The sequence below is a fragment of the Phyllostomus hastatus genome, unplaced genomic scaffold (genome assembly GCF_019186645.2).
Source record: "Phyllostomus hastatus isolate PE091 unplaced genomic scaffold, TTU_PhHast_1.1 phas_contig_495, whole genome shotgun sequence".
Taxonomy (NCBI): domain Eukaryota; kingdom Metazoa; phylum Chordata; class Mammalia; order Chiroptera; family Phyllostomidae; genus Phyllostomus; species Phyllostomus hastatus.
Genome location: NW_025333895.1, coordinates 7,916,995 through 7,933,843, shown reverse-complemented (window position 1 = coordinate 7,933,843; position 16,849 = coordinate 7,916,995). Strand labels below are relative to the sequence as shown.

At 66.1% G+C, this 16,849-nt stretch overlaps 1 protein-coding gene across 2 annotated transcripts in view; it reads left to right on the top strand.

Moving 5' to 3' along the window:
• Positions 1 to 13,409, top strand: part of NACC2 (NACC family member 2) — a 63,224-nt gene extending 49,815 nt beyond the window's left edge. For both annotated transcript variants that reach the window (XM_045846159.1, XM_045846158.1), the window contains exons 3-6: positions 5,530 to 5,694; positions 6,956 to 7,061; positions 7,463 to 7,560; positions 8,503 to 13,409. In XM_045846159.1, the coding sequence (XP_045702115.1) occupies positions 5,530 to 5,694; positions 6,956 to 7,061; positions 7,463 to 7,560; positions 8,503 to 9,008 (875 nt within the window). In that variant the 3' untranslated portion in view covers positions 9,009 to 13,409. The remainder of the gene's footprint in view (positions 1 to 5,529; positions 5,695 to 6,955; positions 7,062 to 7,462; positions 7,561 to 8,502) is intronic.
• The last annotated feature ends 3,440 nt before the right edge of the window (positions 13,410 to 16,849 follow it).

The following is a 16,849-nucleotide window of genomic DNA, read 5'->3' as shown; positions in this document are numbered from 1 at the left end:
CTGCGTCCCTGGTCACCACACAATCCCCTCTCCGCCTGGGGCTTCCGTCCCCCACACTCCAGGGACTTTTATTCTGTTTTCTGATTTTCCACTTTTTTTCTCTGTCGCGTGACTTTCCCACTCACGAATCTTCCCCCCTCCCTGTGAATCCTATTCCCAGGACTTTCGTGGAGCTGGTGTCTGGGGGCAGTGGTGGGGCGGTCGCCTGGAGCCCAGCTGGCGTCTTCTGTACGCCGGTTGTTGTCTGCTGTCGTTTGGTTCTGGGCCCTTGTGTTCCTGGAAACTTGCGCTGGGTGCTGGGCTTCCTGTGCGAACGTTTGGGGGCTCCCAGCAGGCTCCTCCTCTGAGGGCTGGGGCCCCGGCCTCCTGGCGGCCCTGCTTCCGGGCACACCCCTTCCCGAGTCTCAGCTGGGGTTCTCCAGGGCGCCTCCTCCTGGGCGGCAGGCCCCACACCCAGCATTTGTCTGTCTGGTTCCAGATGTGATTGTGGTTTGTTTCTTGGCGGCTTTTTCTGCAGCTGCTGCCTGTGCTGCTTTGAGGTCGACTGACGCGTCTAAGTGAAGTTGGGAGGTGGTGCCTGAAACCAGTTCTGGGGCCACGACCCCGCGTGCTGAGGCCAGGGTTGGGCCCTGCCGTCCAGGCAGCTGCTGGAGCTGTCCTGGGGGGGTTGCCCCCACCGTGGGCGGTTTGGGGCCTCACAAGCTGAGTGCGTTAGCTGTGCCACGGCCGGCGGAGTGTTAAAGCCGTGTAGCGGAACGTCGTTCTGGGGCTCTGCAGGGCACCTGCGTCCTGGGGTTGCTCCCACGGGCAGGGTGGGCACGTGTGTGGTTTTACACGAACGTGTTCACCAGGCGCACAGAGCCCCACTGGGTGTTCCTAGTGGCCAGTGTCACATGGTCGGGTGGGTGGGGGGCTGCACGCGTGTCCCGAGAACAGCCCTGGACGAGCCTGCAGGACCCACGGGAGGACGGAGAGCTAAAGGGGGCGGCCAGGTGGGCACAGAGAGCAGGGGCTGGTGGGGTCGCCAGGGGAGGGTTGGGAGGCCAGTGAGGGCACCAGCGGGGTCCCCCAGGGCCAGACCAGGGAGCAGGAGACACGCACAGCAGAGTTCACTGGGCTGGGCGGAGGCCAGGGCAGTGGGCATGGGCGCTGGTGGCACCGGCTGGGGCGGGGACAGGATAGCTGGGTGGGGCCACGCCCAGGGGGGCGTTCGGGTGCTCTGAGCTGTCTCCGAGGGGCGGTCAGCCGGCCCCTGTGTCCCGCAGGGTAGGGCGGCCCGGCCTCGGGCCCTCTGGGTGCTGTCCAGGGTCTGATCCAGCCTGTGTCATCCCCAGCAGGTGCACCTGCACCTTCCAAGCTTAGTCACCCCAGGCACCTGCCGTGTTCTGTTCCCACCTTCATTCTCCTTTCTGCCGGGCGTCCCCCACCAGACTCTCGTCATTTCCCGCCCGACAGACCGCATTTCACTGGCTCTAAATGCATCTTGTCCCGCGTTTTAGCATCCGTGAACTGGGGTGCGCCTCATATCGGCGGTGCGTCCCTCGAACACTGACGGTGCTTCTGCTCTCCGACCCCGCCGTGACCCCGCCTGTCCCCGCTGCGGGGCCCTGAGTGCCCCGCAGGAGCTGCCCCGGCTGCCCCGTCGGTCGTGATAGCACGGACAACGTCCTTCACGGGGCAGCCCCTTTGCGAGCCGCCGTCTGGTGGGTGCCCAGCTGGCAGCCTGAGCGTTCACGACACAGGACGTCTCTGTCGCCCCCCGGGCCCCCCTGTGCTGTCCCATGGCCACCCGCCTGCACCACGGGAAGGCACTGCAAGCACCTGTCCTCGGTGCCTGTCGTGGTGTCTTTCAGAGAACACCACGCCGAGGGGTCACCCCACTTTCAACCGCTGGAGGTGGGCTCTTCGCTGTGGCAGGGTCAGTCGGGGTTTGTCCGGGTGTGTGTCAGTAACGGGCTCCTTCCTACATGGAGCTGCGAGCCCCTCCTCTGGGCGGCCCCCCGTGTGTGTCCCCTGCTGCGGGACACCGGGGCCGCTCCCCGTTTGAGGCCCTTGCAGTCGGAGTGAGGCAGACGTCCTTGTGCAGAGAGCCGTGGGGACAGTCCTCATTCCCCGTTTCTCCGGGGTGAACACCTGCGAGTGGGATTGCCTGGCCACGGGCTCACTGTGGGTGTAACTTCCTGGGAAACCAGCCAGCCGTTTCCCAGCGTGCCCGTGTGCCTCTGTGTTCACCGGCCGGGCCAGCCAACGGTCTTGTTGTTCCATGTCCTTGTCTGCACTTGCTATGCTCAGGTTTCAGGCTTAGCCAATCTTGTGCGTGTGAAGTGGCATCTCTCTGCGGCTTGATCTTGCCTTGTTCTGGTGGCCGACGAGGTGGAGCGCTTTCCGTGTGACCGTGTACCATCTGGATCTTCTCTGTGAAGCGTCCGTCCAGATCTTTGGCCCAGTTCTGAAACCAGGTTGCTCGTCTTCTTCCTGTGGAGTGTTGAGAGCAACACTCTGTGTCTTTTCCAGGCAAGCCCTGCACCAGACCCGGGACCGGCAAACCTTCCCTCCGGCCCACCGCTGGCTTGGTTTTTCACCTTCCCCAGACCAAGGAGGTTTCCGTTTTGATAAAGTCCAGTTTATCCGTGAATTGTTTTACTGTGAAAAGGCACAGTGGGTTGTGCCTTTGGGGTCGTGTCTAAGCTTTTAGCGGAACCCAAGATCACAAAGATTTTCTCTTCTTGGGAAAGTGTTACAGTTGCGCGCGCCGTACATGGGGTCTGTGACCCCTTTCTGTTCATTCTTCAGTCCGCAGGCCGGCGCTCACCCCACCGAGCCGCGCCAGCCAGGCGGGCCCTTTTTGCTGGTTTGTGTGTGAGGTGCGCGGGCCAGGCGGAGGGGGTTTTCGTGTGCGTTCTGCCTGTGCACAGCCCATGACACAGTACCGTTTGTTAGACCAGCTGTCACCCCTCCACTGAGTGGCATGTGCACCCCTGTCACCACTCAGCTTGAGCATGTCTGCATGGGTCTCCTCCTGGACCACGATCGGTGTCTCCTGTCACCTGTTCTCACGGTCAGCCTTCTCACCGGACAGCGTGAGTCGGCGCTGTCCTTGCCGTCCGGCTCTAAGTTGTACTTCTCCATGTCGTTGGAAACTGGGGGTCATTCTCTTCCTCTGCCATCTTCCCAGAAGGCTCAGACTCCTGTGGGGTGGGCGTCGCCGTCTCTGCCCCTGCCCGGCCTCCACGCACCCTGGGGGGCTCCTGAGAGGAGGGGCTGCCCCTGCCACCCGGGAGGTTCCCCAGGGACACACTGTGTGTGTCTGGGGACAGGAGCAGGGTTCTCTTGGGGCCTCTGGCCGGACAGCGCCCTGGGGCCGGGGCCAGGCTGCGCCGCGGGAGGAGGAGGTCGGTGACTTGCTCCGGGGAGTCGGGACCCACGGGAGGCCGAGGCAGTTCAGCGGCCGAGGCCAGCGTGGCCCTCCCGACCTGCGGCACCTGTTCCTCCTTCTGCTCATCCTTGAACATTTATTTGTTACTGTGGTCCACCACACATGGCAGCCACCGTCCCCGCCCCGGCTCGGGGCGCACACGGCTCAGCGGCAGCAGGGACAGTCACACGCTGTGCAGCCACTGCCACCACCGTCCTCTCCAGGACCGTCCATCTTCCCACACGGACGCTCGGTCCCCATGAACCCCCACTTCCACCCCTGCCCCAGCCCACCGTGGGCTCCCTGTCTCTGCCGGTTCGGCCCCTGCGGGGACCGCGTGTGAGTGGGACCTCACAGGAGTGTCCTCCTGCGTCTGGCCCATCTGACAGCACCGTCCTCAGGCCCTTCTTTGCTGGCTGGGTTCATACAGGGTCACAGGGTCGCCGGGGCAGGAGCAGCAGGACCTGAGGCACTCGGGGACCCGCCTGGGTCCCCCTTTGGAGCCCCTGGGGGGCCCACCCACGTGTCCTGTGACCATGCGTGTGTTTCCTTCGGCTGGTGGTGGGACCCGCTTGCCCGCCCGTGCGCCTGCGGCCCCCCCTCCGCCCTGCATCACCAGCGGGGACCCCCCTCCCAGCACACCAGCGCACTGATTGCCTCTCGTGCGCTTCTCCCCACGCTCCCCAGGCCGCACGCCTGCGGCCCACAGCCGGACACCGGGTGGCTGCTGTCCGCGTCCTTGTCTGGGGTCATGGAGGTCACAGCCGTGCCTCGGCGGCCGGACCCAGGGTGACAGGAGGACACTGGGTGGGTCCCCGCGCTCTGGGGACCTCGATGTCACACGCAGAGTCTCCGCAGGTGGTCACACCCACCCACCCGCCCAGGGCTTCCCATCACTGTGCCCCCCCGGGCACACGTGTTCTGGGTCCCCAGAACCAAGTTGTAACTGGGGGCCCTGCCCTGTCCCCAGAAGGAGGGGCCCGGGCAGGCACCAGGGCGCAGGAAGGAATTCGGGGCACCTTCCCAGAGGCGCCCCCTCGGGTTTGGGTATTTTTAGCCGGCGCGGTGCTGGCACGTGCCCAGCGGAACAGCGAGTGCGTCTCCTGTTCTGGATCTGACCGTCTCTGGCTCTCGGGGAGCCGGGCTGGGGCTGGGGGGCAGGGCAGCGTGTGAGGGGTGCAGACACCTGGTGCCGTTTGGAGCGGGGAGTGCTCCGTGCGTGCTGGCACCGGGCTGCCAGCAGGGCCGGGCGGGGATTCTGTTTTAAAGTGTCACCGGGGCTTTTTCCTGGCCCCACCCTGATTCCTCCCGGTGGTGATGCGGGATGGGGAGGTTCTCCACTGCTCTCTGCTCACCCGCCTTCCCCACTCTGGCCCCCCAGCATGTCTGGTGGGAAATGCCACCCCACCACGGGGGCCCCTTCTGACTCCCAGACCTGTGCAGCTGGGGGTCTGCTAACTGGGGGAAACGGCCTCCTTCCTCCTGGGATGCGGCTGCAGCTGGGCTGAAGGCACAATGGGTGGCCCTCCACCCGAGCGGGCGGGTGGGCGCCTCCCTGCAGAGGGGCTGAGCCAAGGGCACGGGTGGGGGGGGTGGCCTGGGGTCCCTGCATGGTGAGGATGCGGGGCAACTCTGGACCCGGGTGTGGCTGGGCCCGCTCCACCAGGGCTGGCTTGCTCAGGGCTCCCTGACTCCGCCCCGCGCCGCCAGCCGCCCCGGAGTGGTCCGGTAGGAGCATCCACAGAGGCGGCATCTGTCTGGCGCAGTGGTGCCGCTGGCAGACACAGTGCTGCCTCTCCGCCAGGTGCAGGGGGCGGGGCCTCAGGGAGGAGCCCACCCACAGCGGGCTGCCATGCACCCACAGGGCCGCCTGGCCTGCGGGCCTCTGCTTGGTGGACACCTCCCGGGAGCCCCCGGGGCCTCAGTGGGCAGCCCTCACCTGTTTTCCTCCATGCACGTGTCTATGCTGGTCCTCCCTGCAGAGGGCAGGGCGGGCCAGGGGAGCAGGGCCCCCCCCAGGCCTGGGTGGCCAGGGCGGGAGTTCCTGTACTCCGTACCGCCCCCCCCACGGGGCTGCTCTCGGGGACCCTGACCGGCCTGTTCTGTTCCCGCAGTGCCGGAGAAGCCGGAGCCAGTGCCGCTGGAGAGCCGTTCCTGCGTCCTGATCCGCCGCGACCTCGTGGCCCTGCCGGCCAGCCTCATCAGCCAGATCGGGTACCGCTGCCACCCCAAGCTCTACTCGGAGGGGGACCCCGGCGAGAAGCTGGAGCTGGTGGCAGGTGAGCCGCTGGGCCGGCCGCGGTGTGCCCAGACGCCTCCCGGTTATTTTTTTCTGCGGATCTGTGAACAATATGTACTCATCACCAATCAGTCAAAAAAAAAAAAAAAAAGATAGAACGTCTATTTCCTCTAATTTCCTTTTAGAAGAATGTGTCATTAAGAGGAGTTATTCAATTGAATTCATTTAGCATTCTAATTGAATCCCCTGGGCTGATCTCGCTCCTGATTGGCGGGGGCGGCAGCCTCGGTGGTGCTCCTGTTTGGGTGTTGGATGAGACCGAGCCGCACGCGGTTTACTGGCCCCGCCCCCGACTCCCCGAGTGCCACGGGGGCCCCGTCCGTAGGGGGACGACCAGGGGTTCCAAGCGGCAGCTCTCGGAGACGGGCCCGTCTGAAAAAGGCACAATGTGACTGAGTCAGAAGCCCACGAGGGCCAGTGTCTTGGCCAGAAACATTGATCTCCTCAGTGGGAGCCGTTAGGAGGAGATTGTGAGGCTGTTCCAGGGGGGCTGGTGGATGTGGGTGGCCCTGTCCCCCTTGCTGGTGGGCATGGAGCTCTTTCCAGGGGCCTCGCCCCTCCTTCCAGGCGGTCCCAAACATGGGCTGGCCGGGAGCAGGGCGTCGCCCTCCTCCTCGGGGCTCCCCCGTTTCCTCTGCCAGCTGCCAGGGCCTCGCGGACCCCTGCCTGTTGGTGGGCGGGGTCGGCAGAGGCGAGGACTGGCCGCCCTCTCTGGCCGGCTCCCGGCCGGTTCCTTGTTGGGCCCCCCTGTGCCCGGTCCCCTGGGTGGGTCTCCCCACCACAAGAGGGGCCGAGGGCGACCTGCTCTGCTGTTGAGTTTGAGGGTCTGCAGACAGCAGGTGGCTGGACACGAGGCCCTCGGGGACGCCCGGCCTGTGGTGGCTGGGGACTGTCGGGGAGCACTGACCGGGCACCTGCAGGCAGCCTTCACGCAGGACTGGCCTTGGGCCTCTCTGACCGGCTGCTGCCGGCTCCCCTGGAGACCTGGCTCATGGGGGTAACCCTGTGACGTCAGGGAAGGGGCCCCACGTCCCCGAGTCTGGGAAGAGCAGGGTCTCGTGTGGCCCTTTGCCCTGTCCACCGGGTGGAGCCCTGCCCTGATCCCCTTCCCGACAGGGAGGCCACAGCCCTTTGTTCCCAGCCTGGTGGGGTGCCCGGGGCTGGCAGGTCCCTCACCCAGAGGAGGGGCCTGCTGGGCAGCTGCGCCGGGCCTCCCCTCACTGTGTGTCTGGTGGCCGCAGGCTCCGGCGTCTACATCACGCGCGGCCAGCTGATGAACTGCCACCTGTGCGCGGGGGTGAAGCACAAGGTGCTGCTCCGCAGGCTCCTCGCCACCTTCTTCGACAGGTAGGCCCCTCGGCCGCCCCGGAGCCTCCGGCGTCTGCTCGAGCCCCAGCCATCTGCTCCTCAAGGCCCTCACCTTTCTGACCTCACGCCCCGGGGCAGGTCTGGGGGAGGGCACAGCCCTTGGGCATTTCTGGGAGGGCTTGGGGACCCCCCCCAACAAGGTGAGGAAACGCCCTCCACCATCCAGGTGAGGGGCTTTCCTCACTCCGTCCACCAGGGGGCGTGGGGCCTACTCTCCCACTGCCCCCAGCCCTGGGGATGAGCCCCACACATGCAGGCTTCCGGCTCCTCTGTCCAGCGCTTGGGCAGGGGAGCCCGTTCCCTCAGTCACCCGTGGTTGCCTGCGGCCGCCTGTGGCCAAATCCTCACCCTGCGTCCCCCCCCCCCCCCGCCCCCGCCAGGAACACACTGGCCAACAGCTGTGGCACCGGCATCCGGTCGTCCACCAGTGACCCGAGCCGCAAGCCGCTGGACAGCCGAGTCCTCAACGCTGTGAAACGTAAGGGTCCCCGGGGGGTTGGGGGGGGGCCTGGGGGGCCGGGGGGTGGCCTGTCCCCCGAGCCAGGCGGGGCTGTGGGTCAGGGTGGGGGGAGAAGGAGTAGGTCTTGAGGTGGGAAGGTTCTTGGTAGGTTTCCAAGCGTGATGAATTCAGCTGCGAAACTATTTTAATATGTGAAATAGATCTAATTTTCCTTTTTGAACAAAACCCTTTATTTACATGTGGAAGTTATTTTGAGCCTTTGCCATCTGCTCCGCGGCTTCGGCCTCCCACTCCTGGGCGCCCGGGGGCGGAGCCCGGCCACCGCGGTGGCAGACGCCACCCCGCCCCACACCCCCGTCTCGGGAGACGCAAGCGGTGCCCAGCACGGGCCACGCTGCCCAAGTGGGAGTCCTCCTGTAGCTGTGGGCCCACCACATGCTCAAAATCACACCTTGTTGGAGAGCAAAGGGGGTCCTTTGCAGTTGGGAAAGTGTGGGGTGCTGGCCGGGCCGCCCGGAAGATAAAGTAGAGGGGACAGTGAGGCCCAGAGAGGCTAAGGGGCTCAGCCAGCCAGTGGTCAGGTGCTGGAGCCACAGCCCTGCCTTTGGTCCCCTGAGGGTCTCTGCTCCCCCAAACAGTCTGAGCAGAGACTGTCCCAGAGCCCAGAGCGGAGGGGGGGGGGGGTGGCCTGCAGGGCCTTGAGGTGAAAGGGTGGCCACTAGTGTTTAAGCTGAGGCCCGGAGAGCACCGGGGGACAAGGGGCCTATGTGCCAGTGGGGAGCAGGACCCATCCCCCGCCCCCAACGGCCCAGGAGAGGCCACCCTGACCCCGAGGCCCGTCTAAGGTGTCTCAGCCCCGGGAGCCCCTCGGAGGTGGAGGGTGGGCAGCCGTGGAGTCCCAGGGGCACAGCCCTTCTCATGCGCCCCCGCACCTGTCCCCAACCCCCCCCCCCCCCGCAGTGTACTGCCAGAACTTCGCGCCCAGCTTCAAGGAGAGCGAGATGAACGTGATCGCGGCGGACATGTGCACCAACGCCCGCCGCGTCCGGAAGCGCTGGCTGCCCAAGATCAAGTCCATGCTGCCCGAGGGCGTGGAGATGTACCGCACGGTCATGGGCTCCTCGGCCGCCAGCGTGCCCCTCGACCCCGAGTTCCCGCCCGCCGCGGCGCAGGTGTTCGATCAGCGCCTGTACGCCGCCGAGCGGCGGGCGGACGCGGCCGCCATCGTGGCCCTGAGAACTGACGCCGTGAATGTCGACCTGGGCGCCCCCGCCAACCCCGCCTTCGAAGCGGGCGAAGAGGCGGAGGGGGCCGGCTCCGTGATCCAGGAGGTGGCGGCGCCCGAGCCGCTGCCCCCCGCCGGCCAGAGCCCCCCGCAGCCCTTCGAGCAGGGCAGCGGCAGCGCCAGCCGGCCGCAGACGCCTGCAGCCCGGAGACCCGAGGGCTCCTACGCGGGGACCTTGTAGAGGGGCCGCCGCGCACGCGCCGGGACCGGTACTAGCTGCTTGCATGCGTTACTAATACAGACCAATGTGATCAAGCCACTTACCTACTGAACTGCTGTTGCCTGAAAAAAATGTGATTTTTATTCTGCTTGTATTTAAAATTTACGAAGGAAACTTGCATTCGTGACACTGTAAACAGTTAGGCCCCTGGCTGCCGAGTTGCGAGAAAGGCCCCCGGGCCCCCTTTCCCTGCGCGAGGTCAGCCTCCAAGTGTAGCTTCCCCCCCCTTCTCGGGGAGGGTGCGTGAGGCCGACGGGCCCTGGGGCCCCGCCCTGCCCCTGCCCGAGCCGCCCCCTTCCCGCCCCTCTGCCAGGACGAAGCCAGGGGCCCGTGGTGTGGGGACCCCCGTCCTTACCTGTGAGGAACCCGCCCGCCCCTGTGGGGCCACGGCCAGGGCTGGGCCCCCAGGGGCCAAACTCCTTGTTTTTCCTTCTTCCCGAGACCCGGGGTCGGGCCTGCCGGGTCTGCGTGCGAGTGGGGTGTGTGTGTGTGCGAGTGTGTGGGGGGGGCTGTGTGTGGGGAGCAGCGTGGCAGGCGGCGATGGGTCTTGCCGTCCCCGTGAGCAGGGAGCGGGGGCCCTGGCTGTGCCCATCCTCCGGCCCCCGCCGCCCCTCGGTGCACCTGGGCCCCCTGGCTCCCGCCCGCTGCCCACGGTCCTGCGGGTGGGGCCGCCCCCCGGGTACCCCGCCCTCCGCCTTGTCGGGATTGTGTTTGTTCGTTCATTTGTTTCCGTTTGAATTCAGATCCGTTTCATACATGGTTTGGAAACTTTCAGACCCAAAAGAGCAAAAAATTAGGGAGGACTGGGTGTGCTTGCCCCCAGCCTGCTACGGCTTGGGGCAGGTCATCTGTCTACCACGCCTCCCCCTCCCGGGCCGGGCTTTACTCGCCTCCTGTTGGGGGCAGGGGGTCCCCGGAAGTGCAGAGTGAGCGGTGAGGTGGAGGCCACTGGGGGGCCAGCCTGGCAGGTGGGGGGTCCTGCCTGGTGCGGGCAAGGGGCCAGGCTGGGTTGGCGTGGGGCCCCCCTACTGTGCTCTGACTCTTGGGGTGTGCCCCACTCCGAGGCCGCAGGGGTGAGGGCGGTGGGCACAGGCCTGCGCTGGGGCGGTTGCCGGGGAGCCCAAGGTGGAGGTTCTGGGAGGCGCAGGGCCTGGGGCGGGCAGTGAGGCAGGACCCACAGGAGTTGTTGGTCTGTTTGAGGTTGAAATGTTCCTTTTGAAGTGTAGCTGCTGGTTTCAGGGTGGTGGTGGGGGGACACGGGTTGTCGGAAGTACTCCTGTAGCCACTTGCCCTGGGTGCTGTGTCGTGTCCAGGGCGACCTGCCTCCCCAGTCCCAGGCAGCCCCGGACGTGGCCATAGACATGCCCCCCCTCCCAGCCTGGAAGGGGTTGGAATGGCGCCGGGCTCTGGCCCTCCGCCTGTGGGTGCACACGGGGCTGGGCAGGCGAGGCTCAGCCCCACTCAGGACCCACAAAGCTGAGCCTCGCCAGCTGCAGGGCCCCGTGGGGGGCCCGTGGGGCAGCCTGGGGTGGGGGGGGTGGGCTCTTTCCCGCTCGCTCCTGCTGCTGCTGCCCTTCCTGTGGGGGGCGGCTGCACGCTGCCTCCTGGCCCCCTCCAGCCAGGGTGGATGTGGGCCTGGCCTCCAGAAAGACCTGACAATTTCCGAAAGGAGGTGGGGGGAGGAGCCCAAGGTGGGCACCTGGGAGCCCATTGCAGCCCCTCTCCCGCTTGGCCCTGCCTGAGTGCAGGGCAGTTCCACGGCCGCGGCTCGGACTGGAGCTGCACACGGGCCGCAAGCTGGCCCAGAGGCGGGCCTCCACCTCTTCCTCCCTGTCGGGGACCGGCCCGCCTGCCCGCCCGCTAGGGACCAGAACTGAGCCCTCCTGGAACTGGGAGGAGCCCATACTCCCCGGGCACCCACAGGTGGCCTCAGGGCAGGGGAGGTGATGGTGGGTGAGGTTGACCCCCACCCATCTCCCATCTGGAGTTTCCTTGGTCTGCCCCCCCCACCCAAATTTGCACTTTAATTTGACCATCCCTGGGGACCCTCGGGAGACGGGCCCACCCGTCCCGGCTGTGGACCGAAGGGCTCGCTCTGTCTCCCTTCTCCGCTCCAAAGTGGGCGCAGCCACCCACCGGGGCCAGGAGGGGGAGGGGCGCCGCTGGCCCGGCGGGGGCGGCGGCGGCGGCGGCCGCACAGAGAAGGCCTGACCGCCGCGCAGGCCAGCACAATGTCCCGTGACTTCCGCCCCTTCGTCGTTTGCAACCGCCGTCTGTTTTCGTTGTTCTGGGGAAGGAAGGCAAAGCCCTAGGGGAAACTAATCATTAAATGTGAATGGGTTCCGAGCTCTCCCGGGCCCCCGGCGGGCCGGGCCGAGCGTTTTGCACTAAAGTGTCCCGCGCGGTGGACGCGGGTCCGGAGCGTTTGCGGGCGGGCGTGGCTGATGATTGTACGTGCCGGGGCGTCCCTCCGAGGCCCCGACGTTCCGCGGGGCGGGCGGCGGCGGCCTGGCTCGGGGGCCTTCCAGAGTGCCTTAGCATCTTTTGATCATTTTTTCCCAAGGAAAACCGATTACGAACACCGGACCCTCCCCCCTCCTCTGTTTACAAGACGACTAACCCCTGTCCCGTCAGCGTGACCCCGACCCCCAGACCCTGTAGCTGGAGAGACGAGCCACTCAGTATTTATGAGATGTGTGCACCTTTATCCCTGAGCTTGACTACTAGCAATATGCATATACTACATAGAGTCCTATATAGAGCTAAGTCGTAGCGGCGCCGCGTCGAGGGGGAGGAGCGAAGGGACTGAAGGCGTGGCGCCGGCGTGGCGCCGGTCCGGGCTCCGGCCGCCGCCCCGCCCCCCTGCAGGAGGCGGCTGGGATGGAGTGCAAAAGGTCCCGGGGAAGGGACCCTCGAAGTGACAGATACTGTGAGCTGGGGCGGGGCCCGCCCGCCTGGCCGGCGTGCCTGGGTACTTGAATTCTGTCTTGTTTTCTGCACTGTGTCTGGCCTCGCCCAGAGTTCTCTGTGGTCACTTAACTTTGCATTGGATTCGATTTGTCTCGCCTTGCCCTGACCGTGGACGCAGCTGTGGACCAGAGGCAAGGGGGAGAGGCTGCGGGTGGGAGCCTGCTGCCCCTTCCCCGGCTGTCCCGTGTGGGTGGGAGCCCCGCCTAGTTCTCCTCCAGGGTCGTCTGTCCGGTCTGTGTCTGTGTTCGGAGCCAGGAGGAGGGCGGCGGCGGCGGGAGACTGTGCAGGGACTCGGGTGTGCGCGGCCCGGGGCGGCCCCCCCGGCCGGTTCCTGCTCAGATCCTCCTCTAGACGGGTTATTTGGGGGGAAGCATCTTGCTGCAGGAGAGAAAGGCCAGTGAGCCATAAACCAACGGAAAACGAGAAAGCCCGTTTGCCTCTGCCGGCAGTAACCGGCCCGCAGAGCCGCGGGCCCTCGCTGCCTGCCTGGGGCTTGAACTGCTGTTTCAAACACCGCTGCCGCTGCCGCCACCCGTCATGGCGCCGGCCGGCCGGTGGGAGCCCTGGGACCGGCAGGGCTCCGGACAAGGTGTTTTCTAACATGGCGACAACATGTTGGTTGTTTTGTTTGTTTGTTGTGTTTCTTTGGGGGAAAAAAAAAACGAGAAGGAAAATTATGCAGAAATCTAACGCTTTCAGATTGGACAGCCTGCTCGAATTCTGATCGGTCGCTTCGTTGTTAGCGTTTTGCACATGACTGTAATTTTTATGTCAACAGAAGCCAAAACTCGCAATACTATTTTTAGCAGACACACACACACACAAAAGAAAAACTAAATATAAAAATGTATAAATATTTTTGACTTGAACATTTGGCCGACACTGGGCGCAAACAGACCATCCGTCCCCCGGACGGGGTGTTTGGGGAGAGGACTTCTCCAGGAGACGGTGGTGGTGAGGTCGGAGGGAGGGGCGGGCAGCACTGTAACTCATGACTGTTAAAAACAAATAAAGAAGTACGTAAACCGTTCCTGGGCTGTAGAAAGGTTGGTTTCCCGTGCCACTGCGTTTGATTTCAGCCACGGAAGATGCTAGCTGGTTTCTTTTTTCTTTCTTTTTTTTTCAAGGAGGAGGAAACCTTTGTTCTCGCTGCGTCTCAGTCTCGGGGCTGCTCCGCAGCGGAGCCCAGACTCTCGCCGCGCCGGTCACTCAGCCTCCAGACTCGTCTGCCGCCGCGACCGGGACTGGGGTTCCCGGCGCGCGCGCGCACATGCGCAGAGCCGCCTCGGGAGGTGGGAATCCGTTACAGACAGACAAAAGAACACGACTGTTCGTTGTAAAGCGCTTTGTAAAGTTCACATTTACAGAACAATAAAGTCAGTTCAAACCCGAGTCACCTGCGCTTTGCTTGGTTGGGCCGTAGGTTGCCGGGAAAAGCCAGGGCGGGGCTGGGGCAGGTGGGGCTGCTGCGGGTAGGGCAGCCGGTTCTGGGACACCCTCAGGACCACCTGCAGGCTCGCCGCCCACTGTCCACACCTGGTCCATTTATCCTCCCTCCCACACTGCCTTACAAGGGAAGGGGGCTGCTGGGTAGGATGTCCTGGGGGGCCTGGGCCTGGGCAAGACCCTCTCCTTTTTTATTACGGTCTGCAAACTGGGAAAGCCCCCTCTGGCTCACCTGCCTGCCACCCACCAGGTGTGCAGAAGCCTTCCTCCCCTGTCCCAACCTCCTGCTGTACCAGGCCTGCCCCCCCGTGGATGGTGGGGGAATTGCAAGTGGGCAGAGCGGGTTACCTGGCCTGCTGGGAGCCCCTTGCCAGGCGGGGGTCCCTTGTCCCAACTGCCCCTGGAGCTGTCCCTCCCAGACCAGCAGAGCCTGGGGTTCTCGGATTCCAGCCTGGCACCTGTCTCCGCCTTTCCTCGCCTGCTGGAGCCCCAAGGGCCTTCCCGAGCTTTCCCCCGGCCCCAGGCAGGCACGGCTTTGTATCAATGTGTGCGGGGACGTGGTCGCTGGCCCTCGAATTTGCTTCCCACGTGTGGACACCGACAGGCAGGGTCCTCGCTGCCTTTTGTCCTGTGAGGGTCTCATCCGCAGCAGCCACCTCTGACCTCACAAAAGCGCCCTGGCCTCTCCCCTGCTGGGGCTTCATTGGTAGCCCCTGGTAGGCTCTGCTGGAGCTGGGACTTGACTTGCCTGCCTGTTTATCGGGCAGGGGTCCCCAGAAGGGGGTGACCCGGGGGCCGTGGTCAGCACGCAGCAGGCGCAAAGCCTAAAATGGATGGGTGAGGTTTCCAAAGGGCCCTCGGCACTGGGGACCCCTGCGGCAATGGGCATGCTGGTCTGGGGGCGCCCCAGCCCTCCGCTCCTGCAGGGGCCACGGGACACTGTCCCCCGGGAATGCCGAGAAGCCTGTCCCCACGCCCTGCCCCGCGCAGCCCAGCCCCGGACAGCGGGCACGCACCTGGCCTCCGCCTCCTGCTCTGGGTCTTGCTCCTGCCGCCCTCACCCAGCTCCTCCGAGTCCTCTCAGCCACCTGAAAGCCCCTTCCCCTCCAGCCTCGAAGCCGCTGGGCAGGGTGGGTTCCCAGAACACCCACCTGGGCCAGTGGAGACACCCAGCCTCTGGGCCATGGGCCCCCCTCTGTCCGGAAGGCCCCCAGCAGGCAGGCAGGCCCGAGCCCTTTGCGCGGAGGACCCAGAGGCCCGTGGTGTGTGGGGGGCGGGGGCGGGGAGAAGACAGTCTGGGCTGGCACCCAGCGGGCATCCTCCAGAAGAGCTGCCCAGCCCCCACCCCTGGTGGGGGTCCAGGGGGGGAGCGGGCACCTGTCAGCCTGTGTTCTGTGCCCTCCCGTGGCCGCCCACCCTCACAGCCTCCATAGAAACTGGCCGCACTGTCAGAACTTGCCTCAGCGCCCTGGCCGCCCCACCCCCACCCCTTCGTCCTGCCCTGGGAGGAGGGTGGCCGGTCAGCAGGACCCAGAGCCTCTGTCCTTCCGCACAAAAGGCGGGAGCTCCTGGGGTGGGGGCAGGTCCTTCGCTGCTGTCCCTGAGGGGGGAGGACACTGGCTGGGGTGAGGGCCTGGGCAATCAGAGGCAGGGGGTGGGAGGCGTCCGGAAGGGGGTGGGAGGCCCTGCCAGAATCCTTCGGGAGAAGGCAGGCGTTCACGCCCCAGTGCCCACGGCGGTGCCGGATAAGCCCGTGTGGACACGTGTGTGCTCACGGTCTGCGTGGAGGGGCCCTGGCAGGCCGGCTCCACAGACAGACTCGGCCCTCACGGTGTGGGGGCGGGGCATCTGCCCAAGCCAGCCGAGTCAGCTGGCCTGGCACCAGGCTGCGGAAGCCGAACCGAGATTCGTGGGGGGCGGGCCTGGGCCCCCCAGGGCTGGCGGGCAGGTGCCCGAGGGGTTGGGAGCCTCCCTCCTGTCAACCGTGGCCGAGGGAAGCCCCAAGCCCCTCCCTTTCTGTCAGCCTCTGTGCCTCACCCCCTGGCCGAAGGGGGGACGGGTGTGTGGAGAGAGAGTGGGCCGCAGGGGCCCACCTAGAGCGGTTTCCTGACACCCTGGAGGCCCCGGCGTTTTCCCAGGGGGGCCCACGTGCCAGCCTCCCTGGTCAGCTCTCCAGAGCCCCGCCCCTTCCCCCGCCCCAGGCCTCCCTGGTGCCCCCTCCCCTAACATCCCCCACACCGCGGCTCCACTCCGCCACAAGCCCCCCCTCCTGTGGGAGAGACGGGGGCGCACCCCAAGCTGAACACTGGAACACCCATCCGACGCTGCCTTTTCATGCCTCGGTTTCCCCACCTGTGCAGCAAGGGGGTGGGCTGTTATGATTCCCATGGGGCCGTGCAGGTCCGGGTGGGCCTGGTGCCCTGCGTGCTGACCACCTGAGGACCCTGCAGGACTGGGACATCGCCGCCCGTGTGAGAGGGCGCGCAGGGGGTGGCACTTGGACACCCAGGCCACTCCCACGTGGCGTGGACAGCTCTGTGCCAGTCCACAGGCCCACACGCCTTGTGGGCCAGTCCCCTGGGGCACCCGCACTCCCGTGCTGGGGTGACAAGTCCCCTCGGGGGAGGGGGCTCACTCGGACTGGCTGCGGCCACACCGCTTCGCCCGCTCTGCCGGGCTCCTGCTGCCCGGGCTCCCGGGAGCGCGGGGCGGGGTGTCTGCCCCTCTCGCCAACCCTGGGGCGTGGGACGGTTCCAGCTTTCACCAAACTGGTGGCCAAAACCCACTCTCCGGTCCACTTGATAAAACCTCCAGCCGCTGCCGCTCCTGCTCAGTGAGTGGAGCGTCCGGCTCAGCCTTGCCTCTCTGACCTCTGACCTCTGACCCCGGATGGCGGTCCCGCTCCGAGTGGAGGCCTGCTGGCGGCCCAGTGTGCGCATCTCCCGCACAGTTTGAGTTTCCACATCCACTCCCTGGCGGTCCCCTCGCCCCGGACGATGGACCCGTGCCTGTGGGGTGTCCCTGCGGACTCGGCTCTGACCTCCCCAGTCTGCTGAGCTGGGGGTCCCTTTGGAGAGAGGAGGGCCAGGCCCCCGGGCCCCTCCTTGGGAGGTGTCCCCATGGGGTGCTGAGCACGGGCAGCGGCGTGGCTGTGGGGCTGGAGCAGGGCCGAAGCCTGACCTGTGGCAGCAGGACGGCTGCTGCAGGGACCCACGTTAGTGTCCCCGCAGGCTGAGTCACCTAGGGGGGCGTGAGCCGTCTGCACACCCCAGGGTGGGCTAGTGAGACCAGCAGCATGGGGCCGAGGGCCCTGAGTCAGAGACCCCTCCCACCTCCCTGTCCAGGGGCCCCAGGCCCGCCCCCGTCTCTGGGACCCAAGTCCTGAG